Below are 26882 nucleotides of genomic sequence, written 5' to 3'. Positions count from 1 at the left end.
ACAGTTGGAAAACTTTCAGAGGACACCAGTTGGGTTGAGTTGCAGACTCTCTGGAGGGTAGGGTTAAGATTTAGAATGACCCTGATGAACTGGAGAAATGATCTGAAGTCAAATGAATAAAATTCAGTAAGGACAAGTGCAAAGTCCTGCTCCTCAGGTGAACAATTGCATATACAAATACAGACTGAGGAATGACTGGCTAGGCAGTGGTACTGCAAAAAAAGATCTGGGGATTACAGAGAACTATCAACTGATATGAGCTAACTGTGCTCTTGTTGCAAAAGGCCAATAGTATACTGAGCTACAATACCAGAAGCATCTCTTCCAAATCAAGGGAAGTATTTCTTCCACTCTACTCAGGACTGGTGAGGCATTGTGTGGAATAATGGGTCTAGTTTTGGGCCCCTCATTTCATGAAAGATGGGGACAAATTGGAAAAAGTCCAGTGAATAGCAGCAAGAATGATTAGAGGTCTGGGAAAAATGACCTATAAGTCAATTTCGGAAGAGCTGAGATTATTTAGTCTGGAGAACAGAAGACTAAGGGGGAATTTGATAACAGCATTCAAATGTCTCAAGGAAGATTATAAAGAGGATGAAGATGCACTTTTATCTGTGGCTATGACTAGGAGCAATGGCCTCAAGCTGTAGCAGAATAAAATTTAGATTAGACTTTCAGAGAACCTTTCTGACTCTTGGGTGGTCAAACATTAGAAAAGGCTTCCTAGAAAAGTTGTGAAATGCCCATTGTTGGAAATTTTCAAGAGCAGGTTGGACACACTTGGCTGCGATGGTTAAGTTAGGAATGATCCTGCCTTGAACAGGGGTCTGGACTAGATAACCTTGTTATCTAGAAAACCTAGAAAATGCTTCCAGGCCTACTTTTCTATAGTTCTGCATCACCCTTAATTAATTTTGTTTGCTGTGTAACATCATTCAAAGGGAAGCCTTGGTAGTTTTCGAATACTTCTAGTTATTGTTTGAAAAAAAAAAAAAAGCAGCAGCAACAAGAATCTCACCTGATTTGGCTTTATTGGGTGGGTTTTTGAATCTTCTTCTGTTGCAGCATACACACTAATAGATGTACATGCCAGAGCACAAGGGACAGCTACCAGCTTGGCCATCTGGGACAGAGGAAGATAAAAAAAAGTAGCTTTAAGTGTTATTTCAGAAATCATATTTTCTCCTCTTCATTAACATCCAGTTGTAATTTCAGAAACACGGTTGTGTGTCTGATCAATCTGACATGCTGCATCTGTTATTTGATTATTTAATTTAAATTGGTTTAAAAATGTACCTTTAAAAATCCTCTTTTGTAATATAAAACATTTTAGAAGAAACAACAGAAGTTTTTTTTAAAAAAATACTCAGGTATTCAGAGAGGTCCACAACCTGAAAAGTACAATCTAGTATACAAGTACAGCCCAACTACTTTTTAAAGCAATGTTTTATCATTCAGAATTAATTCTGAAAGTACTCTAAAAGTACACTAGTATATCAGCTAATTCAGTCTCAGAGAGCAGCAAAAGTTTCTCACTGTTACTATCATTGCCAGTACCACAATACTGTGGCTGGACATTTCTGTCTGCACTCATTTTAGTAAATACAATGAAATCTTGACTGAACAATACTGTCGTACATTGCTTATGAAGTATTATTACATATATTGCCCAGTCACAGACTTCAATCTCACTGTGCTAAGTCCTGTATAAACACAATTTGAGACAACAGGTCCTAGTCGGAGGGTGTGTATTCCTCACAACTACTATGCCCCCTATTTTAAGGATAACTGGTAGAATTCGACAACATTTATGCTATTTCTCAGATCTTTTGAAATTCTGTGGTAAAACTCAAAATTACCATATCCAGTAAAATTCCTGTTATCTGACATGAGTGGGGCTGGGTGCCAGTTATGTAAAAATTCCAATTATCTGAGGCAGACAACGCAGAGCAGAGGGGGAGGAGGTGGTGACAGCCACACACAGAGCAGCAGCAGTGCAAGGTGGTGGGTGGCAGCGGCAGTGGTCAACGTGTGCAAACTTGCATCCGGCCAGAAATTCTGGTTAATAGAGTATTCTGGCTTGTAGAATGCTAGATAACAGGGATTTTACTGTATATTCAAAAAAACTTATCTAAAGCATAAGCTGTGTTTTCTTTTCTAGGTTCTACACCAGAATGACCCTCATTATTTGCTATATGACCATGGGCATTTCCTATGTGATCACCAGGTCAAAGATAGACCTGTTAGGCCTGGTTTTAGGAAGCGCTGAGCACCCACAACTCCAATCTAAGTCAGTGGGAATAACAAGTGGTCAGCAGCTCAGGCCTGAGGTATCTCAGGGTCTGAACAAACTATAAGAACACAGTGAATATGCAGGGGATACGGATTTTCTGTGAAGCATCAATAAAGTACTATACTAGAGATAAATGATGTACACAGGCATATCTTAGGGCCATTCAACTGATTCTTGCTGTTCTTCAGTTGACATTTCATTTGATTTCAGGAGACTGTCATATTGTACCTGACTCTGTCCATATATACATTTTTTTGGAACCCCCCCCCCCCCCCCCCCCCAGCAGATTTAAAAGAGAAAAGAATCAAACCATGACTCTGGAACTCTTAAAACGTTCAACATTTTTTAACACTAAAAATATAGTGTATTTTTCCTGACCTCATAATCTGAAACCAATACAAAAATATCAAACCTGGAAAATGTCAGCCCAAATGGTTTAAGTTTGATACAGTTATATGCAAACAGAAAAGGGACTTCTAACAGGAAACATTAAAATAAACTTAAGTATAAGACCCCCAACAAACTTTTTAGATAAATTTGTATAACTAACAGCTCCCTAAGACAGAAGTCTCAATATACAGAACCATATGTCAGTAAATAAGCAAACAACAGGTATAGTATGAATTTAAAGACTGTAAACTGGGCTTGTGGTTACATCTGTAGACTAAGAGTCTGTTTTATTATAATCTGGAGTAACTGAAAGATACCCTCTCAGTTTACATGTAAAATAAAGTTTGTTTCTGTAAGTGCCAGATTTACTAATTCTACCAAGATCCAAAAAGCTATGTTGGTTCATTCAAAAAATTTCCAGATATTCTTCAGATAAAACATAAATAAAAAACCTGAAGTTGTGTTAAATCTGCTAGACTAAAGGCGCGTCTACAGGAAACACGTTAATGTGCATTACCCTAATTTAATGCACATTATGGGCACATGTCCACACGTGTGCCCTTAATGTGCATTAAAATGGTGAAATTAGGCTAATCATGCCTACATTTGCTACCTGCATGTGTACAGCTTCAGCATGCATGGGGCCAGGAATGCAGCTTGGTAGCTTGGAGAGCAGCACCTGGCTGGTAAGTCTGTGGGGGGGGGGGGGGGGGGGGGGAGGGACAGGGGGAGGGAAGGGGCAGTTCAAGGCCCCCAAGGTGAGGGAGGGAGTGGGGCTATGGCAGGTGCTACTCAGCCAGGGTGGGATGCAGAGTAAAGTCATGAGCAGCTTGTCTGGGGGCTGCGGGGGAGAGATATGGCGGGCACATGCCCCCCTGATTTGTGCATGGGGCAAGGGTGGGTTGTCTGCTGTGCACTCAGGGCCAGGTGGTGTGCTTAGGCTGTGCAGTGGTTGCGCTATGAGACACGACTATGGGGGAGCTATGGTGAATTTTGGGATGGCTGTAGCTCTCCCCAGTAGCCCCATCCCACTGACCACCCCACCCCTGCCCACCCTGAGTACAGATCTGGGGGTCACATGTCCCCCCATGCCTCACCTCACCTGGGGTGTGTGCAGTAGCAGAAGCCACCCCCTACCCCTGGATGAGCCACCCGTGACTTCGTCCCACACCCAGCTGAGCCATGCCTGCCACAGCCACAGCCCCTCCCTTACCATGGGGGCCTCGATCTGCTCCTAACAGACTTACCAGCCAGATGCTGCTCTCCAATGCATATTGCCAATCTGATTGTTGTTGGCAAATATGGCTGGTCAATAATCAACATAGGTATTGGTCCAAAAAAAGCTTAATTGGTGCACCTCTAATTACTTTTCTTTGAGAAATGAGCATGACTTTCATGATAGTGTCTCAAGGTATCAGCAATAATTTACTCCTGGAAGACGGGTTTAAAAAACAGTGTAGCTTACAACCCCATAGGTTTTTAAGTGCCCATCAATGGTTTCCTGCTGAAAAGAACTGATCCAGTGAAGTACTCCAATGGAACAAGACTTTTGATGGAATTTCTGAAAAGATAAGAGAATGTTGCTACTACCCTTTAACGATCACAGAAGTATTCCTGCTACATACTGTTCAATTATATCAAAGTAATGTCATGGTTATAACATTAAGCTCAAGACTGACGTGATTTTAGCATTAAAATTTGTCAGTTGTTTCTGATACGCAACAAGATTACTGCAAATTATGTTTAGTCAGAAGTCATGTAACTAGTTTCTTTATAGGAGTTTGGATACTCCAGTGCTCTTTGATTACCTTACAAATGACAGAAAATCAAATGATAAGCATATTTTCTCTGAACACCTTTGTAAAGAAAAAAATTAAGTCTCACCCCCTTCCCTGCACACTATATCAGGCACCCCACCTCACCCTCAGCTCTCTAGTTGTGGGCTTTCCTGCTGCACCATGCTCTCAGCACTGCAGGGTGGGCCATGCTGCATCACTGCAATCCCTGGGATGGCACCAGGAGGGAGAAGGAACCTGAAGACCCTGGCTGCTCTTGCAGCCAGAGCATTGGGGGTAGCAGTAGCTGGGTGGGAGCCCAGGGGCCACAGTTTAACCCCTTACAGGCTGCCAGTTGGACAGCCCTGGTTCAAAATATCAAAATCAGGTTAACCAGACTATTATTTTACCAGGTCTTCCTCTTTCCACTTTTTGATACTCATGACTTCTTTAATCCTCTAGAACCTCAATTAGTACCATAAGTTTGTAAATAATACTACCCGTGGCTTTAAGAATTTCTTCAGCTAATCATTTCAGGACCCTGAGGTGAAATTCATTAGGCCCTACTGGCTAGAAGTCTTCTAAATTGTTCAGAAGTTCTTAGCTGTACTGTTAATTCATTATCTGCATCCTTTCCCCCTATTTCTTTATATAACTTCTTCTAGTTTCATGACAGTGTATTTTTCTGTGAAGAATGAAGCAAAGTAGTCAATATAACGAGCAAACAGCTAAACAGTGAGGTAACAGAAAGAGGTCAACTCACTTATTGTTTTGGAAGAAGGCAAAGAAGCCTAGCTGGATCAGGCAGGCACAAAGAAAAGAAAAATGCTAATGTTAGAGCTGTACAGCAAGCAGAGAAGGCAAGCAGATAAAATATTACAGAGCTAAAAGATGGTGCAGGGTCAAGGGAAGTTCAGATGGTCAGAAACACAACTGACAAGTACTTACTAGGACAGAAAAAAGAGTGAAGGTGATTTAGCGTTTGCCTGCAATAGGAGACCTCTGAGTGCGACAGACATAACACTTGAACAGTTTAAAAAAAGTCACTGATTGGGAACTGGTTCACAATTGTCACAGTTTAGAGGTGTCCATATACACACTGCCAGGGGTCCTAGGTAGGAGCCACTTTTTTGATATTTCAGTGTTGTCAAACTATCACCAGGGGGTGACAGTGAATACCCAGTTTAGCATGCCTCAGTGGCAAGTACCCCAGTTTCCCCAATATTTCCTGAGCAGAGAAGGCAGACAGTATGAATGGCCCACAATTGCAATTCACTGATCCCCCTTCTCACTAACACTGAGTTCAGTAAAAACCATTCCCTGCACTGTACCAAAATCTTCATGGTGGTACCCTCACTAGAGGTGCCTAGATGTGCATGCGGAAGGGTGTGAGGGGGAGAGGAAAGGGAGGACCTGCCTAGACCCCTGCTTCTGGTTCCTGAGAGCTGGGTGCTCTGGATTGTCAGAGCTTTTGTGGCTTGCAAAGAGAACTTTCTTACAGGCCGCTCATCAATTTTCTTCAATTTGTGGTAATGTATCAGAGATTGGTTAGGAGGTGAAGGGCTGAACAGATAGTTGAGGAGGGGCAGGTCTACCTGGACCTCTGCTTCTCCCTTCCTGGGGGGATGTGTATTCCAGAGTGCTACCCAAGGTCTCTGGCTTAGCCTACTGCCTTAAGAAACATTACCTCCAGATGGTCAGGAGGGAAAGTGCCTATACCCCTGCTTGTGGGTTCCCAGGGAGCTGGGCATTCTGAGGACTCCCCAAAGTCTCTGCTTTTAAACACCATTTCCCCCCACGCTGCTTATCAGTTTCATTGCATTTGTGGCAACCGACCAGGCTGTGGGGCATCCCAGATTGATTTGGGGTGCAGGAGGAGGGTTGGCCAGGTAGGCAAGGGTGGGTACCCTTGCTTCAGGGTTCCTGGGTGCACTGCTGAAGGTCTCCATGTAAGTTGCCAGCATTGGAAGGAATGACCAGTGACTTGGGAAAAGTGTTGCTTAAAAATTGCAGAGATCTTGGGTGGCTCCTTGGGAATGCAGAAACAGGGGCAGAGATGTGGGTTTTCCGGAACATTCTGAATTGGAAAAATTTCCAATGCCCTAAACGGAGCACAATATGATTCAGCATGTTTATTTGACTTATATTTAGTAAACAAAACTAAAAAAGTACCCCCCACATTAATTTTATGTCCTAATAGCAACAAGTATTTGAACTGAAATGTTTGATTAGGAAAAAAAATTAAATACAGCACACTTAATGTGGTTTAAATGTTACATTCAAACAGATTCAAAGCTTTATGTGGAGGTGTTCAGTCCAGGCACAGCCCCCCTTTAACTCCCTGGATCTGGAGACGAGCGAATTTCCTTCCGGTATAAGATTCTGGGGCTCCACCACCCTTGACATGCCGGCCTTACGGCCTTGATGTTTAATGTCTTGTCTGATAAACTGCTCGTCTAAACCGTCACTATCCTGTTTTCTTCACACCCCTCCCCTGTCTGTCACGCTTCACTGGACTGCCTCCCTTCCTCACATCAAGTACCCCAGATTTGTGACTACTGCATCTCAGCCTTATCTAAACTGCACATGACTTTATCAATATTGCACCTTCCCACTGAATCTTAAAGCGTAACAAACTATAATCTAACTCATAACTTACAAGGTGCACCTGTGCCACCTTATCTAGCTGAGTGCTAGGGGCAATGTAAAGTGCTGGGTACTGAAACCCAAAGAGCTAGGCAGGCAAGGTTTAATTCCTATCTGTTCGGTTATTTTTAGCTAGAAGTGCCTGTGCCCTACAGCCCACTTACCACTCCTTTGCTACTTGGTTTCAGATATCCTCTGTTTGCCTTCTGGTAACAAGCTTTAGGACGCAGATTCTTGCTCCTATACTAACTCTGTACACTGCCTCCTGCTCCAGAACACTCTCACCTAATCCATGGGGCCATGGGGAGGTTTCTGCTCTGCCTCCCTCTCGGCTCTGTACCAATCCCCGCATCCGTCTACTGCAACCAGATCCACCAAACCTGACTCCTTCATCTTTCTCTTACCCTCCTTGAACTGCTGGTTTTGCCACTTTTAACTGCTGAGCGTGCCCATGCGCAAGTGAGCTGCTTCTTGAAAAAGGGGTGGGGTCTCATGTCCTTTCTGGCTCCAGCTGCTCACCTGGCTGCTCCAGCGCCCCTCTGGCAAGGTAAGCTTGTCTTTTAACCCCTTTTTGTCCTCATCCCTCTCACAACACTGAACAAGTTAAAGGACCATTTCAAAATGACACCTGATTATCCAGGCATACTTTTGAAATGTTCCAGGAGCTTTACAACGTTCTAAATAGGCTTGAACATCTGGATGCTTGCAGTTTAACTAGCATTTAAAACAGTCTAAGTGTGACATCTATCTGGAACTCTGCTGGAACAGTTATATACAGGGACCTACTGTATCTGTAACTGCACAATTTCTGCAGAAACTGCAAATTTTGGCCAGCTCTGCAAAAAATGGTGGGCTTTTTAAAACACAGCGGAGTCATTGCAAAACAAAACTAAAACCAAACCCAATAAACAAAACAAAATACTTTACTGAAAATATAATGCTGGCTCCCCAGGGGGGATTGCCTGCATGGTTCCCAGGGGGAGCCAGCAGCCCTTGTGGTAGGCAGCAAACCAGGTGGGAAGGAGGGAGAGGGGCTCCTGGCATGAAGGACTGCTGGCAAGATGGCCGCCTGCCATGAGGCCCCACCCTTTTCCACCAATTGGTACTGAGGGAAAGGGTGCATGACGGACAACCCTCACAACAAATCAGTGGCAAGGACCAGGGCCATGTTACAGACAGCCCTTGCAACTATCAGCAGTGATGGATGGGACCACTGGGACCCCTCAGCTAGAAGCATGGGGGGACCCTACCGCCCACAGCCTGTGAAAATGGCAGCTGGCCTTGGGATTTGCCCATGAAAATCAGCCAGCCGCCTCCTCAAGTTAGGTAGACCCCTAGTTATACAGCACTGCACCCTAGTGGAGACACAGCATACACTGTCATTTCCTGCCAGAAAGGTCACACCACTTTTCTGAAATTAAACTGACAAAGCACTCTTACTAGCATAGTTGCATCTAAAACACACGGTTTGCTGGCAGCTAAAAGGAGTGATTTTTTTTCACACTCTTAGCTGACATAATTATATTGACAAAACTTTTTAGTCAAGACCTGGCTTGACCAAAGACCTGGCTTGACTGATAGGGTCTTACTCAAATTTAAAGACTAAAGACAAGTCTATATTACACAAGTGTTGCAAGTTTATCTGAGTCAGGGAGGAGCACAAAATAAACCGCACGGCCTGACTCGGGTACACTGGCAAAACCGTGGGTGTGAATGCAGCTGTGCTGAAAGCAGGATGCTTACCCTTGGCTTAATATGTCACTAAGGAAGATGATACAACTCCAACAGAAAAAACTCTATGGCATATTCTTAGCATTAGCTATGTCAGGAGAGCCCCTAGTGATGCTGGAATAGCTAAAGCCACAGAGGCCCTTCTAAAGCACAGACAAACCCTAAATGTTTAGGGAGAAGAGAAATAGGATGACAATAATCAAACCAATTAACACATAAATAATTGCCTTTGTGATAATATGACCTAGAATAAAATACCATGGTCAGGGCTAGTGAAAATGTCCCTCAGAAAGACACTCATTTCTTGGGGAACAGAGTACACAAACTTTTATTCTGCTATTTGAATATATTCTGTTAAAACAAGTTTTCTTTATAATTACATGGTAATAGATTGTAATTGCTTACAATCATTCTTCTTTACCTATGAAGCCTTCTCAGAATTAATCCTGTCACTCTACTCCAGGACACAATACTGCAAACAACTATACCTGGTTTCAATACAGAGAAGGAGACCAAAGTTTTAACATCATAAACAAGAAGACAAACAAGGCTTTCCAAAGGAAAAACACGAGATAGTTTTTGTTTGTTTTAATGCACATACAATATTTACTGTGATAAATTAAAGCAGCCAGAGAGCTGTATTGTGGTAAATTAAAAAAAAAAAGGAAAAAAGGAAAAGGAGGTGTTTTATGAATGCTGAAAATAGCTCAACTTCAGAATAGCACTAATTAGACACTTACTCAAGACAACTGCATGATTATGCTAGTGGGACCATCTCTACTGTCCAATAATTGTTTTAATGCAATTATTCTTAAAAAAGGCTTACTTTTCCCTATTAAAATTACAAAAGCTCTACCAAACAAAACAAAGAAAATCAATATCCTAATTTGTGCAACATCCAATCAACTTTGCCAAGTTCACAGGTTAGTTTGTTCCTTCCTCAGACTAATAATTAGGTATAATGAAGTAAAATACAATTACTGAGAATGCCAAGGTCCAGTACACACTGAACAAAACAAAACAAGGTTAAGCAGAAAAAGAGTAAGATCAGCTAATGAGCATTAGAAATGTAATATTATGTGGGTCAAGTCAAAGCCTTCTTGTTTCTTTAGAATTTCAAATAGTCTATAAGAAGACACTAAGGACCAAAAAAGAACATGGTTATGAAGTCTTAAAAAATCTGCAAGAGATGATAAAAGCAGTACAGTGAAAAACTTCTGTAAAAAGCTCATGGCCATATAAATCAATCTGTAATTTCACGACTAACTAGTAAAGTGACTTCAGAACAGCAATGAATTGCCTAATCTGAAGTAAATATCTCATATTCTATTACAAAGAACTAGTAAAAACTCTCAAAAAATGTGCATTTAAACTCTTTTATATTAAAGATATAGTTTAAAGATTTCCTTTAAACTGAAATTGTACAATGCATGTTTGGCTACCCAATATGTGCACTATATTTTTATATGGGTTCTTTTTCCTTTTGTGGTTTCCTTTTTTTCCTTAGTAAAGGGGCCCTTAATAAGGGTCCAATACAAACTAAGTCCATTTATATCTTTCCTCTAGCCTTCATAGACTCATAGATTGCAAGGCCAGAAGGGACCTTGGAAGATCATCGGGTCCAGCCCCCTGTACCAATCAGGAAAGATAACTGGGGGGTCAGGTGACCATCTTGTCTGCTCTTGAAGATTTCCAGGGTAAGTGACTGCACCACCTTTAAAGGGAGCTTATTCCACAGTCTGGACACCCTGTGAAGTTTTTCCTAATGTTGAGCCTGAACTGGTCTTCCAGGAGTTTGTGGCCACTGGTGAACAGTTGCTCACCAAGCCCTTGATGCACTCCCCTAATGTAGCAGTAAGCTGCTAGCAGGCCCCCTCTCAGTCTTCTTTTCTTCAAGCTGAAGAGTCCCAGATCCCTCAGCCTTTCCTCATATGGCTTGCTGTGTAAGACTGATCATACAGGTAGCTCTTCTTTGGACTCTCTCAAGCTTGTCCATGTCCTTGTTAAACTGGATGCAGTACTTCAGCTGCGGTCTCACCAGTGCCAAGTACAGTGGAAGAATCACCTCCTTGATTTTGCTGGAGATGCATTGATTGATGCATGCCACTGTTAGTTGCCCTATTGGCTACAGCATCGCACTGCTGGCTCATATTCATACTATGGTCTATTATTACCCCCAAGTCCCTTCCATTTGTAGTGCTAATTAGTTTGGTGCCGCCAACCCTGTAGGTGTGCTGGGGGTTGCTCATCCTGAGGTGGAGCACTTTACATTTCTTGACACTGAACTTCCATCACATTCCAATCCGCCCAACTTGCTAGCCTGTGTACGTCTGTCTGTATCTGTAGCCCATCTTCAAGAGTAACCACATTTCCCTATAACCTGGTCAGTGAGCTCTTCACACCCACATCCAAATCATTAATAAAGGTGTTGAAAAGTACTGGACCAAGCACCAACCCCTGTGGGGCACTGCTGCCCACTACTCACCAGGATGACACAGACCCATTCACTATGACTCTCTGGGTCCTCTCCTGAAGACAGTTTCTCACCCACATGACTCTCTTGGAGTTAAGCCCACAATCCTTCAATTTTCGCACAAGGGCATCATAGGATACTAGATCAAAGGCCTGCTGGAAGTCTAGGTATACAATGTCAACCTACTCTCTCATGTCCAGGTGGTGAGTTACCTGGTCATAGGAGATGAGGTTGGTAAGGCAAGACCTGCCTGTGATGAAGGCATGCTGGCTTGTCATTCAGAATCTTACCTTCTCCAAGCTTATCGCAGATAGATTCCTTGATGAACTTTTCTAGGGTTTTCCCTAGGATGGAAGTTAGGCTGACTGGCCTATGGTTACCTGTGTCCTTCCTCCTGCCCTTGTGGATGGGTACAACACTGGCCTTCTTCCAGTCCTCAGGGACTTCTCCAGAGCACCACCAATTGTGGAAGAGTTTTGCCAGGGGTTCCACAATGACTTCGGCCAGCTCCTTCAGCACTCTCCGATGAAGATCATCCAGTCCCAATGACTTGTATATACCTAATTTTTTGAATGTGTCATATACCAATTCTATGGCACTAGTAGGAAGGTGATTATTCCTACCGTGCTCATCCTATATTCTGCCTGGCGTTCGTCTTCGGTCCCTGGTCCAACAGCACTTCCCATACTAGTGACCTAAGCTTGTTGAAATAAGATCTGATCCAGTACCCAAAGCAAACACAGCATAGGATATGCTGATGTTAAACAAATATGGGTGAGTCCTGAAGCAGAACTTTACAAAAAAAAAAAAAGGCATGAGCCCAAACAGTATTTTGTAGACACGAATTCAATATGGATACGGATGCTGACTTCTAAGGTGCTGAGATTTATGGTGTTGCTCTGTGAATAACTGAATTGAAAGCAAGTCAATAATGATCAGAAAGCATCTCCCTTAATACTATATAGCAGGCTGATCAAAAGAGACCTTGCTACTATGAAGTACATTACAGGGTTGTTTTCTCACATGGATAAAACACAAACCAGGCTTTCCAAAAAATAGACACAAACCAGGCTTTACACAAAACAACATAGACTAACAGTCAGTCTTGGCATTATTTTTGATCAGTGGACCATAAACAACAGACTTTGCTAAAGTGCGAAAACTGTAGAAAGCATACCTGAAAGTCAAAAGAAAACTGTTAAAGGCATACTTTTAAAAAATAGAACTAGAATAAAACTATCAAAACATAACAATGAAGCTGTCAAACTATACTTGCATAATTTGGGCTTTAAGTTTCTGCATTTCAAATAATCCACTTTGAAGTGTCAGAATCATATCAAAGATCAAAAATACAGAAACAGTGAGACGTGTGAATTCTAAAGAGCTACAGGACTACAAAGCATTCAGGTGTCTTACAACTGAAAGGCTTTTATTATGCTTTAATTTGTATTCTACATGTCCTGGAGATCCACACAAGTTAAGTAAGTGGTGTTTCTCACTAAAACGCTGCAAATTTGGTATTCTCCCTTCATCTTTTTGGGCATATCTAAAGAAACCTGTCCAGCAGTTGCAACTAAGTCTTGTGCAGAAAAAAGTAGCCTCAAACAAGCAGGCTATATGCTGAACTCATACATTACTTTGAAAAAAAAGCTTACTTAGAACAGTTCTATTTTTCAACTCCCCCCCAGAAAACCTATTTATCAGCTGGATCAATGTAAGCCTACAAACTGCTACATGGGTTGCATAAGATGCACATTAGAAACATTTTTCTTGTTGTCTATATACCAATGCTGGAACTGACTATACAACAAAGCTTAAATAGCAATTGTTAATTGAGAGACCTCAATAAGAGGAATCAATTCTTGATGCAATGCTTTTCTGTATTTCTATCAATATAAATTCTTTGGCAGTAAAATCTGCAGATAGCACAAGGATTGTTAGATTAGTAAATCATGAAGGGAAATAATTATAGTAAGAGTGATATTATGACTCTCATTAAAACTGTCACAGTCCAACAAAGTGTCTTTCAGTATAGTTAAATGCAAGGTAATCTGCAAACAAGAAGGAGGTTAGTCCCACAGGATGGGAGGCTTTCCTTGAAAAGAAAGAAGTTAACTACAAGGAGACGTGGGGGTCCTTGCAGATAGCTGCCTCAACACAAGCTCTTTGTGACATGCTATGAGCTAAAAAGGATAATGAAATATATAAAGAGGGGAATTGCCTCCATTTTTCTGAGCAGGAACTGGGTCACCCCCCCCACACTGGGACCCCCATAGGTCCCAGGTGAGGCACACCCAGGCCTAGGGTCAGTGAGGACCTAGTCAGGGAACTTCTGGAGGGCCTGGACATATTTAAATCAAAAGGTCCTGATGATCTCCACCCTAGAGTGCTGAGGGAATTAGCAGAGGTCATTGCAAGACCCCTGGCATGGCTTTACGAGCACTCATGGTACTCTGGCGTGGTGCCAGAGGACTGGAAAAGGGCCAATGTGGTTCCCATTTTCAAAAAAGGGAGGAAGGAGGACCCAGGAAACTATAGGCCAGTGAGTCTTACCTCGTTCCTGGGTAAGCTTTTTGAGAGTTATCCTGGCACATGTCTGCGAGGGGCCAGCAGGGGAGATTATGCTTAGGGGCAACCAACACGGGCTCATTAGAGGCAGGTCCTGTCAGACCAACCTGTTATCCTTCTATGACCAGGTCACAAAATCCTTAGTTGCAGGTATAGTAGTGGACGTAGTCTTTCTGGACTTTCGGAAGGCCTTCGACACTGTCTCTCACCCCATTCTCATTAAAAAACTAGGAGACTGTGGTGTCGACACCTACAGTCAAATGGGTTACTAGTTGGCTGGAGGGCTGCACCCAGAGAGTGGTGGTGGACAGGTCATTTTCGACCTGGAGGGATGTGGGCAGTGGGGTCCCGCAGGGCTCGGTCCTCAGGCCTGCACTGTTCAACATCTTCATCAGTGACTTGGATGAGGGGGTAAAAAGCACCCTGATCAAATTTGCAGACGACACTAAGATGTGGGGTGAAGTGGGCACACTAGAAGGGAGGAATGGGCTGCAGTCAGACCTAGACAGGTTACAGGGGTGGGCAGATGACAACAGGATGGGTTTCAACACTGACAAGTGAAGGGCGGTGCACCTGGGGAGGAAGAACCAGCAGCAGACCTACAGGCTGGGTAACTCACTTCTCATTAGTGCAGAGGCAGAAAAGGATCTTGGAGTCATTATTGATGCCAAAATGAACATGGGCCGACAGTGTGAGGAAGTGGTCAGAAAGGCCAACCACACCTTGTCATGCATCCACAGATGCATCTCAAGCAGGTCCAAGGAGGTGTTCTTCCCCCTCTATGTGACACTGGTCAGGCTGCAGCTAGAGTACTGCATCCAGTTCTGGGCGCCACACTTTAGAAGGGATGTGGATAACATGGAGAGGGTTCAGAGGAGGCCACTCGCATGATCAGGAGTCAGCAGGGCAGGCCCTATGAGGAGAGGTTAAGGGTCTTGAATCTGTTCAGCCTCCACAAGAGAAGGCTGAGAGGGGATCTAGCAGCCATTTACAAACTGGTCGGGGGGACCAGCAGGCACTGGGGGAGTCCCTGTTCCCCTGAGCACTACCAGGAGTGACAAGAAATATTGGTCACAAGCTGGCAGAGGGTAGATTTAGGCTAGATATCAGGAGGCACTATTTCACTGTCAGGGTGGCTAGGGTCTGGAACCAACTTCCAAGAGAAGTGGCGTTGGCTCCTACCCTGAAGGTCTTGAAGAGGAGGCTAGATGAACACCTTGCTGGGGTCATTTGACCCCAGTACTCTTTCCTGCCATGGCAGGGGGTCAGACCTGATGATCTGCTCAGGTCCCTACCAACTATGAAACTATCTACCAAAAGTAGGGAAGTGTCTTATCTTTGAACAGAGCTTTAGTAAGACTGCAAAACAGGATACAGTGTCAACTGCTAGTGTTGACAATTCAAAGACGATATTGAAACATTAGGCAAAGTTCAAAGAAGGACCACAAAATGATTCAGGAGCTCAAAAACAAATCTTATATTATGAGGCTTATGAAGCTCAATTTATTCACCTTATTGAAGAACAGGTTGTGAGGTGATTTGATTACTGTCTATAGATAGTTCTCAACCTTTTTAGATGCAAAGCACTCCCTACTGGACTCAAGGCACTATTCAGCAAATGCTAGCTCTTATTTTTCCCTTTTTTTCAATTATGGAAAAATAACAGGCAATTATTATATTTCAAAGAACTCAGAAAGATCACAACAGGTCAGAATGTACTTGGATATGGATTCCTAGTTGATATATCTGGGTTTATCTAGAGTTGGATATTTGATCAGTCAAATAAAGTTTGGTCAATTGATTGGTCAAATACTGGTAAAAATTGTCAATAAGTCCAAACAGTCCAAAGAAAAAGGACAATTTTTTCATTAAGAAATGTGTGAAAAACAATTTAAAAATCCTTCTTGTTAAGAAAACTATAAAAAAAAATAGTTTTTTTGTAAAATTGCTATAACCTTTGACTGTTCAAAAATATGCAGTCAATTTACTGGTCAATTGACTGGCTTGCCAACTTTATGTTGATCTTGTGAATGATGTGTAAGTGTTTACATACCTAGTAACGTACAACATCCTTAAAAGGATTCCACGGCCCCCTGATTGAGAATCACTGGTTCAGCTACGTAGTCATGAAAAAGTTTTTCATTCTTACAGACAGAGCAAGACCCAACTAGAAAAAGTGAGCCTAGAGGTCAGACTAGATTATCATATAGCTCTTCAGACATTAGTCTCACTGTGACCAATGACAGATTAATGGGTAGAGATGCCTTGATACATTGGTCCCATACTGGATTGGTACAGATATAAAGGAAACTGGCTGTGCTGGAAATCGGTCTGATGCCAATAAATGTCTGTGCATGATTGCAGCCACAGTGCAGCACGTAAACAGCAAGAAGCACAGCCCAGCAGCTTGGAGAGCTGTGTGCAGATGGTAAGTCTGCTGTGGTGAAAGAGGAGGGGGAAGGGGAGGGAAGGGGCATGGGGGGGGCAGTTCAAGGACCCCACAGTGAGGGAGGGAGGGGGCAGGGTCTGAGGTAGGTACTGCTCAGCCAGGGTGGGGCAGGGTGCAGGACTGAGCTGCGGCTCATCCGGGGGGTGCGCGTGGGGGTCAGCTCCCAACACTGTGTGCACCCTGGGGGGGCATGTGCCCCCAGATCTGTGCAGGGCAGGTTGGGTGGGCTGCAGCTGCAGACTAAAGCTGGGGCTGCACTGGACTCTTCTCTGGGGGGGCTGGGCTTGAGATGAGCAGTGGCACTGGGAGGGGAGCTAAAGAGGGGGCTGCAGCCACCCCAAATTTCACCGTAGCCTCCCCATAGCCCCTGCCATCTGCCCTGAGCCCAACCCCAGCTCAACCCCTGGCCTCCAACCACGTGCTGGGAAGAGCTGGGGCTGCACTGGCACTGGAAGCGGGGCTATAGGGAGGCTACGGTGAAATCTGGGATGGCTGCAGCTCTCTCCATAGTCTCCTCCCAGCGCCACCACCACCACCCACCCTGAGCCCAGCCCCCACTGAGAAGAGCCTGTTACAGCCCCGGCTCCAGCCTGTCCACCCTGCCCTGCTCTGCCCTGATCCTCCCCCTCGGCCCACAGTGCCCTCCCGGGATGCACCCAGTGGCAGGAGCCGCCCGCCAATGAGCCACAGGTCAGTCCCACGCCTTGGCCCACCCTAGCTGGGCACTGCCTGCTCCTGCCCCCTTCCTCCTTCCCTCCTTCCCTGCAGGGGACATTGATCTATGCCCCCCCACACCTCTTCCCCCCACCTCCCTTTCTACCACCACAAGACTTACCAGCTGCATTGGAAATCGGATCAGTATCGGCTGATATGCCTCCTTAAAAATCAGCTATTGGTATTGGCTCCCAAAATCTCTGTTGGTATGCCCCTAGTAATGGCCAGACAAAGAAATACTTCAGAGCTCCTTATTCCCTGTGGAAAATGTCTCAGGGGAATAACTGAATAAAAAGGTTATTCCATACCTATACTTACACTTATTTGGTCCTCTTGACTCTAATAAAATAAATTATTCAACGTCCTATTATTTTCACTTAAAAGGTGAAGGATATAAGGTGTGCTAATTCAGACCAGTTATATAGAACAGCATTTCTCAACCTGTGGGTTGCAACCCAGAAGGGGGTCGCAAGAATATATGACAGGTTTGTGAACAAGTTTTAAAAAACTGATTAACAAATTTAAAAAATGGATTTTCCTTTTAAGGAGAAAAACATGGGAAACTGGGTTTTCCCTTGCAGGCTAACAGAGTTCTAACCTACAAGGGACTGCTTGGGGCTGGGGGAATGGGAGGAGTGTGATCAGGCTGAGGTGCCAAGTGACCATGACTGCCAGGAGGCTTGGAAAGCAGCTCCTGCAAGTAAGTCTGCAGGGGAAAGGGGAGTCACAGACGACATGTCAGGGCAGCGGGGGGACACAGGTTACCCCACATCCTCTCCTGGATAGAGCCATGGCCTGAGGGAAGTGGCAGAAGCTGCCAGGCCATGAAGGTGGGGTACAGCTACAGCCTATGCATCAGCAGGTGGAGGTGAGGGCAGCATGGTTGTCACAGGGGGTCCTGTGGCAATGGCAGCAATGAGTCTTGATGCCCCACTCTGACTTCTTGTGCCAAGTTCCACCTGCTGGGCCCTGGAGGCAGCTCCTGCCCATGCTGCTCCAGCCAGATAGCAGCCCTGTACCCGCTGTGGGTGCACATGCCTGCTCCCATGCTCCACACACCAGGGGTCTGGGGGCAGCAGGTCAGGAGTGAGGGGCACCAGTGGGGCTGGAGGGGTGGGGAGTTGTGGGTTAGGAGTGAGGGACACCAGCAAGGCCAGGTTAACTGTTTTCTTCTTAAACTGTTTACTAGGTCAGGACTGACCAAAGTCTGTAAAGGTCCTGGCACAAAAACGGTTGAGAACCACTGATGCAGAGCACCCCAGTGTTTGTTTCACACACAGAAAAAGACTTAATGATCTAGGATCTGAGAACCCAAACAAGGCACTGAAACAGTTGTGCAAGAAATCCCTGAATGCCACCAGCTGAAGGGCAACTGAGAGGCCCTAGGAGTGCTTGCAGTCCATCAGCTCGTTAACTACAGCCCTGGGGAAGACACGCAAGGCAGAGGAAGGCCTGCCTGGACACGGAGATAAGCCTTCGGAGCCACGAGTGTGGGGCAGGGCCCAGGAGGGGAGGGAGGAGGTGCCATCACACTCGCACCGAGAAAGGCTCTCATGGCCCCCTGGCTGGGAGTCACTGGGAGCGGGTGAGGTGGAGAATTAACACTCTGAATTTTCAAGTGGATCCGATCAAGACCCCTGGGCAAAGCGGCTTCTTCTGAAAGCCCCCAGGAGCCCCTGGCCGGACGTGCTTCTAGCCGCAGCTCGGGGCAGCAGCACTCAGAAGCTGGTGCCAAGCCAGAGCTGGCGGGGGCCCCAGAGGCCTCTCTAACCCACGCGTGCCCACCAGAGGGGCCCAAAGCCGCAAGCACCGGCTGGGCGTCACGCGGGCTCCACCCCCGCAGAACTGCACTAGCCCGACGCGACTCACTGCGCAGGCGCACGGCGGGAGGTAATACGTCACCGACGCACGGGGGTGTGGGGCGAACGGCTGGAGCGCGCGGCAGCGACTCCCCGCCCCCGCTGGGCTGAAGCTGGGATTGCTGTAATGACACCACGGTGGGCTGAAGCGTCTTGAGGGGAGCGGCAGAGCCCGCGCCCCTAGCCGCGCCCCTCCCCCTGCAGCGCGCCCAGTGAGCGGCTCACCTTGGCCGCCATGTTGGCGGCAGCAGTGCCTCCTAGGTACCGGCTGCCTACGGCAACCAGGAGGACCAAGCAACCAGCCGGGCGCTTCGCGGAGGTCTGGGGCGGGGCTAATGGGCGGCTGCAGTAGCCGCGCCCAGTTCTGCGCGCTGCGGCCTCGCGGCCCCGCCCCGTCAGCCCAACAAGTCACAAATGAGCAAAAATAAGAAGTGTTGTCGAGTCCTTTTAAAGACAGGCTCGAGCGCCGCGGGTCCTGAGCTGGTCGCAAAGACCTGGCAAGACAAGCAGCCTTGGTGCCCCGGTGCTGCCTGCGCTGACCTCAGTGTGGGAAACGAAGGGCTACTGAGGCGGCCACAACCTGCTCTGCTGTGGGAGTCAGGCTCTTTGGGGGCAAGACCAAGCCAGGACCCAGTGCCTAGACTGGCTAGGGCACAGGGAGTGAGTGCAGAATGGGGAGTGAAAGACCCACCCAGCAAGCAGCTCCCTAGAGGTGGAAAGCAGTCAGGGGAGGGCTGGCTGCTGTCCCTCTGCAGCACTCAGGTGCCCAAGAACCCCAGTGGCTGAGTTTGTACCCTTACCCCATAACCCTCTGGGGACCTCAGCTGGCCCCTTCTGAAGGCAGAGGGAGACCCTGTGCACATGACCCTTTAGGCCAGGCTGCAGCCCATAAGCTTCCACCTCCAGAGCCACCTCCTGAGGTTTTGGTTGCATTTTACCCCCCATCTTTTTGATTTTGGTCACCCCATCCATGGCCCCATTAAGTCCTGGGACCTCCTGGTCAACCTCAGTCTGGGCCTGGCCAAGTGGGCCCTGTACTTGACCAGGAAGGAGGCTTTGGTCAGGAATGTGCTCTGAGACTGTGGGGCCGCTTTCCCCTCACTTGTTCATGCACCTTTCCAGGCAGAGCGCCAGTGGGCAGCGTCCACTGGCTCCTTGGATGCCTTTGAGAATTGCTGGGTACAGCTCGGGGGGGGTCTGCTCAGTGTCCACCTCAGATGTACTTATTTTCATGTTTTGACCCTTTGACCCATACAACACTCCTATCCTATTTTTTTCATTACTTGTTCCAACAGTTTAGTTGTACTGCTCACTCATTAGCCCCACAGGTTGGAGAACGCCACTTGTCAGCACAGAGGCGGAAAAGGATCTTGGAGTCATAACTGACTACAAGATGAATGTGGGCCGGCAGTGTGGCGAGGCAGTCAGGAAGGCCAACCGTACCTTGTCATGCATCCACAGATGCATCTCGAGCAGGTCCAAAGAGGTGATCCTCCCCCTGTATGCGGCACTGGTCAGGCCGCAGCTGGAGTACTGCGTCCAGTTCTGGGGGCCGCACTTCAAAAGGGATGTGGACAGCATCAAGAGGGTCCAGAGGAGGGCCACTCGCATGATCAGGGGACAGCAGGGCAGGCCCTATGAGGAGAGGCTACGGGACCTGAACCTGTTCAGCCTCCAAAAGAGAAGGCTGAGGGGGGATCTTGTGGCCTGTTATAAACTAGTCAGGGGGGATCAGCGGGCATTGGGGGAGTCACTGTTCCCCCATGCACTGCCAGGAGTGACCAGGAATAATGGTCACAAGCTAGCAGAGGGAAGGTTTAGGCTGGATATCAGGAAGCACTACTTCACGGTCAGGGCAGCTAGGATCTGGAACCAACTTCCAAGGGAGGTGGTCCTGGCTCCTACCTTGGGGGTTCTTAAGAGGAGGTTAGATGAACATCTTGCTGGAGTTGTTTGAGCCCAGTATTGTTTCCTGCCATGGCAGGGGGTCGGACTAGATTTCATAGATTTCATAGACATTAGGGCTGGAAGGGACCTCAGGAGATCATCGAGTCCAGCCCCCTGTCCAAAGGGCAGGAAGTCAGCTGGGGTCATAGGATCCCAGCAAGATAAGCATCCAATTTACTCTTGAAGGTGTTCAATGTAGGTGCTTGAACCACCTCCGCTGGCAGACTGTTCCAGACCTTGGGGGCTCAGACAGTAAAGAAATTCTTCCTTATGTCCAGCCTGACACGGTCTTGCAGGAGTTTGTGACCGTTCGACCTCGTCATCCCTTGGGGCGCTCTGGTGAACAGACGTTCCTCCAGATCCTGGTGGTCACCCCTGGTAAACTTATAGGTGGCCATCAGATCACCCCTGAGCCTGCGCTTTTCCAGGCTAAAGAGTCCCATGTCTCTCAGCCTGTCATCGTAAGATCTGTTTTCCTGACCTCTGATCATGCGCGTGGCTCTCCTCTGGACTCTCAAGCTTCACATCCTTTTTGAATTGTGGAGCCAAAAACTGGACGCAGTACTCCAGCTGCGGCCTCACCAAGGCCGAGTACAAGGGGAGAATGACGTCCCGGGATTTGCTCGAGAAGCATCTATGGATGCACGCCAGCATTTTGGTTGCTTTACTAGCCGCAGCATCGCATTGCAGGCTCATGTTCATCTTGTGGTCAGTGATGACCCCCAAGTCTTTTTCTTCTGTAGTGCTAACCAATGTAGCACTGCCGAGCCTATAAGGGTGCTGCAGGTTTTTCCTCCCAAGGTGGAGAACCTTGCATTTTTCGGTGTTAAACACCATCAGGTTCTCGTCTGCCCATTTGCTGAGCTTGTCCAGGTCAGCCTGGATCACCCGCCTATCTTCTGGCGTGGATGCTTTGCCCCAAAGTTTGGTGTCATCGGCGAACTTGGCCGGTCCACTCCTGACTCCAATGTCCACATCGTTAATGAAGATGTTGAACAGTATGGGTCCAAGGACAGAGCTTTGGGGGACCCCACTGGTCACAGGGCACCATGATGAGTGACTGCCATCAATCACAACCCTCTGGGTCCGACCACGAAGCCAATTTCCCAGCCAGCGGATAGTGGTGGAGCCAACGCCACAACCGGCCAGTTTGGCCAAGAGGTGATCATGGGATACCAGATCAAAAGCTTTTTTGAAGTCAAGATATATGACATCAATCTCTTCTCCCTTGTCCAGGTGATCTACTCAGATCCCTTCCAACCCTAGAAACTATGAAACTATGAAACACGGGGTTACTAGTTAGCCAGGTGGGCCTTAGGGCCCCAGGGTATGAGTGTTACAAATAGACAGTTGCCTGAGAACAGGCCACAGGGAAGTACCTGGGGCCTCCTGTCCTACTGAGTCTAAAATCTCAGTGTAGGTGCCTGTAAACTTTCTCCGGGTCACTCTTCATTTAAACCATAGCTGGAAAAGAAGCTATTTATTTCAGAACTGGGAGATACTGATTTGTTCCACTTATAAGCCTGCATGGGTTTAAACCTCCGTTTTCTGCGTCCCAGGAGACTGCTCTAACCATCTGGCTGTAGAAGTAGAGGGATACCCCCTGTCTTTCTCTTCATAAAACTACCACTATGCAGGAAGGAATTCAAGACTTTGGGCGTGTCTACAAGAGATGCTTACTGCGCATTAGCCTAATACCACTGCATAGTAGTGTGGTGGTCAAAAACCATGCTAGTAATCTACTGCACAGTAGTATTAGGCTAATTCACAGTCACTGTCACTAAAAACCTGTGCTGGCACTACTGCTCAGTAAATATAGTTAAGCATTTAGTTAATACTCCATTAAGTACTAAACTAAATGCGCAGTAACTAAGGTGCATTAATGAATGCATAGATGCGCCCACCAATATATAAAGAAAGCACAAGAGGGGTCATGAGTGTCAACTCCTGGTCAGAGCTAGCTTTTGGAGTGGGAGGCATGGACAAATGCCCAGGACACCATGGTTAGGAGGGCTACATGCATGCCCTGTTGCTCATGCCAGGTGGGAGCCACTGGGGGACTTTGGTGGCAACTAATCCTAGGGGCTGGGCAGGAGGGCTCGCCATGCCCAGAGCTGATTGGAGACAGCCAGCCAGGGCAGCAGAATAAAAGGCCCCTGGGTGGTGATGGCAGCAGTGGATGCTGCCAGGCAGCATGAAGAGCTGAGAGGAGGGTGCCAAAGCCTTGGCCGAGGGCAAGGCAGTAATGTCCAATGAGAAGATGGAGCGCCTGGCCAGCCCCAGCATGCACACCAAGGGCTTTACAAGGACTGGCTCAGTAGGCCTGGGGGCTGAGCTGCAGCCCTCCACAGCCACCACCACCACTACTGAGGGCAAGGGTCTGGGTGGTGCTGGGGCGCAGCCCCCTGCTGCTGGGGCTGGCTTCCTATGCGGGCAGCTCTGCCTTCCCAGCTGCTCTTCCTGCCACCCCACACAGCCTCTGCCACACGCTCAACCACACTGCCCCGCACCAGGCCAGCATCTCAGGTGAGCAGACCTTCACGATAGCCCACAGGGTGCCCTCCCACCCATAGCTACTGGCGTATGTGCTCCTCACTTATGCACCCTTACCCCAACACACACCATCCCACATCCCATGCACAAAGCCCACACACATGGCACTGGTTGACTTGGGGGGTGCTGGGGAAAGGACAACACACACACACCAAAATAAAAATTTGCCAAGGGTGCAATTTTTCCCTAAGGCCTACTCTGCTCATGGTTAGGTGAGTCAATGCTAAACACATGAGCAATAGGTTAGAGCTGGGCTGCCCTATTTCTGAGCCAGTGCCCCCTCTCCCTGTATACCATGCCGGGTACATCCCCTCTGTACCATCCCAATCATAGAAACATAAAATCATAGAAAGTTAGGGGTGGAAGTGACCAGGAGGTCATCTAGTCCAACCTCCTGCTCAAAGCATCACCATCCACAACTAGCCAAAGCTTTGTCTAGCTGGGTCTTAAAAACCTCCAAGGATGGAGATTCCACCATTTCTGGGTAAGCTTTTCCAGTGTTTTAGTGATTAAAATTCTTCCTAAAATCTAACTTTGACACTGTCTCTTACCCCATTCTCATTAAAAAATTAGGTGACTGTGGTGTTGACACCTACACAGTCAGATGGGTCGCAAATTAGTTGGAGGGCTGCGCCCAGAGAGTGTTGGTGGATGGGTGTTTTTTGACATGGAGGGGTGTGGGCAGTGGGGCCCCCCAGGGCTTGGTCCTCAGGCCGGCACTGTTCAACATCTTCATCAGAGACTTGGACGAGGGGGTGAAAAGCACCTTGTTCAAATTCGCAGATGACACTAAGGTGTGGGGAGAAGTGGGCATGCTAGAAGGGAGCGACAGGCTACAACTAGATCTGGACAGGTTACAGGGGTGGGCGGATGAGAATAGGATGTGTTTCAATACTGACAATTGCAAGGTACTGCACCTAGGGAGGAGGAAACAGCACCATACCTACAGGCTGGGGAACTCCCTTCTTGTTAGCACAGAGGCAGAAAAGGATCTTGGAATCTCTATGGATTCCAAGATGAACATGGGCCGCCAATGTGAGGACACGATCCGTAAGGCTAACTGCCTTGTCATGCATCCACGGATGCATCACAAGGCCACAGTTGGAGTACTGTGTCCAGTTCTGGGCGCCACACTTCAGGAGGGATGTGGACAGCATTGAGAGGGTCCAGAGGAGGGCCACTTGTATGATCAGGGGGGCAGCAGAGCAGGCCCTACAAAGAGAGGCTACGGGACCTGAACCTATTCAGCCTCCAGAAGAGAAGGCTGAGAGGGGATCTGGTGGCTTCTCTTATGAAGGCAGAAGAGATCTAGGTCCTTCAGGGTCTCTTTGTCGGGGCTTGTATGCAGGCCTCTGACTATGAGTGGCCCTCCTCTGAACCCTCTCAAGATTCTCCGCATCCCTCTTGAAGTGTGGCGCCCAAAACTGGGTGCAATACTCCCACTGTGGCCTGACTAGTGTTGCATAGAAGGGAAGCATCACCTCCCTGGACCTGTTTGTCATGCATCTGTTAATGCATGATAAAATACAGTTAGCCTTGTTGATGACTTCATCATATTGTCGACTCATGTTCATCTTGGAGTCAGCTTTGACTCCAAGATCCATCCTCTTCCATTACTGTGGTGCTGAGAAGGTCATCCCCCAGCCTGTAAGTGTGTTGGTGGTTCTTTTTGCCCAGGTGCAGCACTTTGCACTTGTCACTGTTGAACAGTTCCCTCAGTCTATCCTCATCAATCATGTTCCCCAATTCCCTTACTATTTTTGTTGCCCTCCACTGAACTCTCTCCAATTTGTCTACATCCTTTCTGTAGTAGGGGGCCAAAACTGAACACAGTACTGCAGATGTGACCTCACCAGTGCTGAATAGAGGGGAATAATCACTTCCCGTCACCTGCTGGCAACACTCCTACCAATGCAGCCCAGTATGCCATTAGTCTTCTTTGCAACAAGGGTACATTGCTGGCTCATATTCAACTTATTGTCCACGGTAATCCCCAGGTCCTTTTCTGCAGAGCTGCTGCGTAGCCAGTCAGCCTCCAGACTGTACTGGTGCATGGGATTATTCCATTCTAAGTGCAGGACTTGGCACTTGTCCTTGTTGAACCTCATGAGAATCCTTTTGGCCCAGTCCTCCAATTTGTCTAGGTCACTCTGAATCCTAGCCCTACCCTTTAGCATATCTACTACTCCCCAAGGTTGGGTGTCATCTGCAAGCTTCCTGAGGGTGCACTCTCTGACATCTGACAGGTCACTGATGAAGACATTTAACAAAACTGTCTGATGCCCCTGGTTCACCTAAGCCACTTTGCTATGGGCTCCCTCAGTCCTGCAGGCTGTACTTCCCAGCCATATCCTGCCCATAAGGACAAGGACAGGAAGCAGAAGCTACAGGAGAGAACCTGGAGACTCCAGTGGAAGCAGTAGCTGGAGTGGTGAGGCAGTGGTGCCCTGCCTAGGAACCTGGAGTTTTCAGGTTAACCTTCAGGGGCTGCATGTGGCCCATGGCCTGCCAGTAGGATAGGCCTGGGTTAGCGATAACAATGTTTTTATCATGGAGTCCTGCTTTTTCTTTCCAAATGCTTCTTTTTTTCTCTCCAAGACCCAAAGTAAGAATTTTCTGTTCTTAGTTTAAAGCAGTAATTTTCAACCAGGGTGCTGCAGCACCTCGGAGTGCCTTGAGATCTTTTCAGGGGTTTTGCAGGATGCCACCCAATCTTAGTACTGTTAGGTGTGCAAATATGATTCACAGGATAAACCCAAAGATTTCAAATAAGAATCCATAGCATTAAAAACATTTTGACCTGCTGTGGTCTTTCTGAGTTCTTTCAAACAGAATATTTTTGCTATTATTTTTCCATAGTCAAAAAATGAGTGAAAACTAGGAACTGGCATTTTCCAAGGGGTGCCTTGAGCCTAAAAAGGTTGAGAACCACTGGTTTAAAGTAATGTACTGAGAGACTTGGTCTTTCCGTCTGTACTTTGTCTACCCAAATGTGGTCCAAGCTTTGAGTTGGGTGTCCTGATGCTTCTGCACTATAACCGGCTAATAAAAATAATAGTAAATAATGAGCGTGCTATTAGTCACCTCAGTTATACAACACATAGCTGTTATATTCTAGTCTGTCTCAAAGTCAACAAGGCTACTAAACTACATAAAGAAAGAGTACAAGAGGGAAGAGGGAGTATGAATCAATTACTAGTGAATTGATTCCATGCTAAACATGAGCAATAGGTTAAAGCAGGGCTGTCCCACTTTGGAGTAGTCAAACTACAAAATACGGGGAAGTGCAATATTGTAGTCTTTTCTTACTGTTGAAATACACTTCAGCTGTTCTCCAAATCCCCCTAAGGTGGCAGCCACAACATGCTTTTCTTGTCTCTTCCCACTTATACTCACTTTGAAAATTCTATTTTTATTATTTTTTTTTATAAGGAGAGGTAGTTGACTGTGTTCATGTAAAGTCAGGTAGAAGGCAGGACAGGCT

At 46.8% G+C, this 26882-nt stretch overlaps 1 protein-coding gene across 7 annotated transcripts in view; it reads right to left on the bottom strand.

Annotated features, from left to right (window-relative positions):
• APOOL (apolipoprotein O like) overlaps positions 1-19223 on the bottom strand; it is a 41719-nt gene extending 22496 nt beyond the window's left edge. Inside the window, exons 1-3 of one of the 7 annotated variants that reach the window (XM_090060217.1) lie at positions 19124-19214; positions 17161-17253; positions 1019-1123 (exon numbers count right to left, since the gene is read on the bottom strand). In XM_090060217.1, the coding sequence (XP_089916343.1) occupies positions 1019-1123; positions 17161-17169 (114 nt within the window). In that variant the 5' untranslated portion in view covers positions 17170-17253; positions 19124-19214. Of the gene's footprint in view, positions 1-1018; positions 1124-4040; positions 4224-17160; positions 17254-18908; positions 19021-19123 lie in introns of those variants that run through there. The other 6 variants (XM_090060218.1, XM_090060215.1, XM_090060221.1 and 3 more) reach the window with 6 other exon arrangements.
• Positions 19224-26882: the final 7659 nt, after the last annotated feature.

The sequence above is a fragment of the Crocodylus siamensis genome, chromosome 8 (assembly GCF_052110815.1).
Source record: "Crocodylus siamensis isolate JL-2025a chromosome 8, ASM5211081v1, whole genome shotgun sequence".
NCBI lineage: Eukaryota > Metazoa > Chordata > Crocodylia > Crocodylidae > Crocodylus > Crocodylus siamensis.
This window is presented reverse-complemented; position numbering and strand designations above follow the sequence as displayed.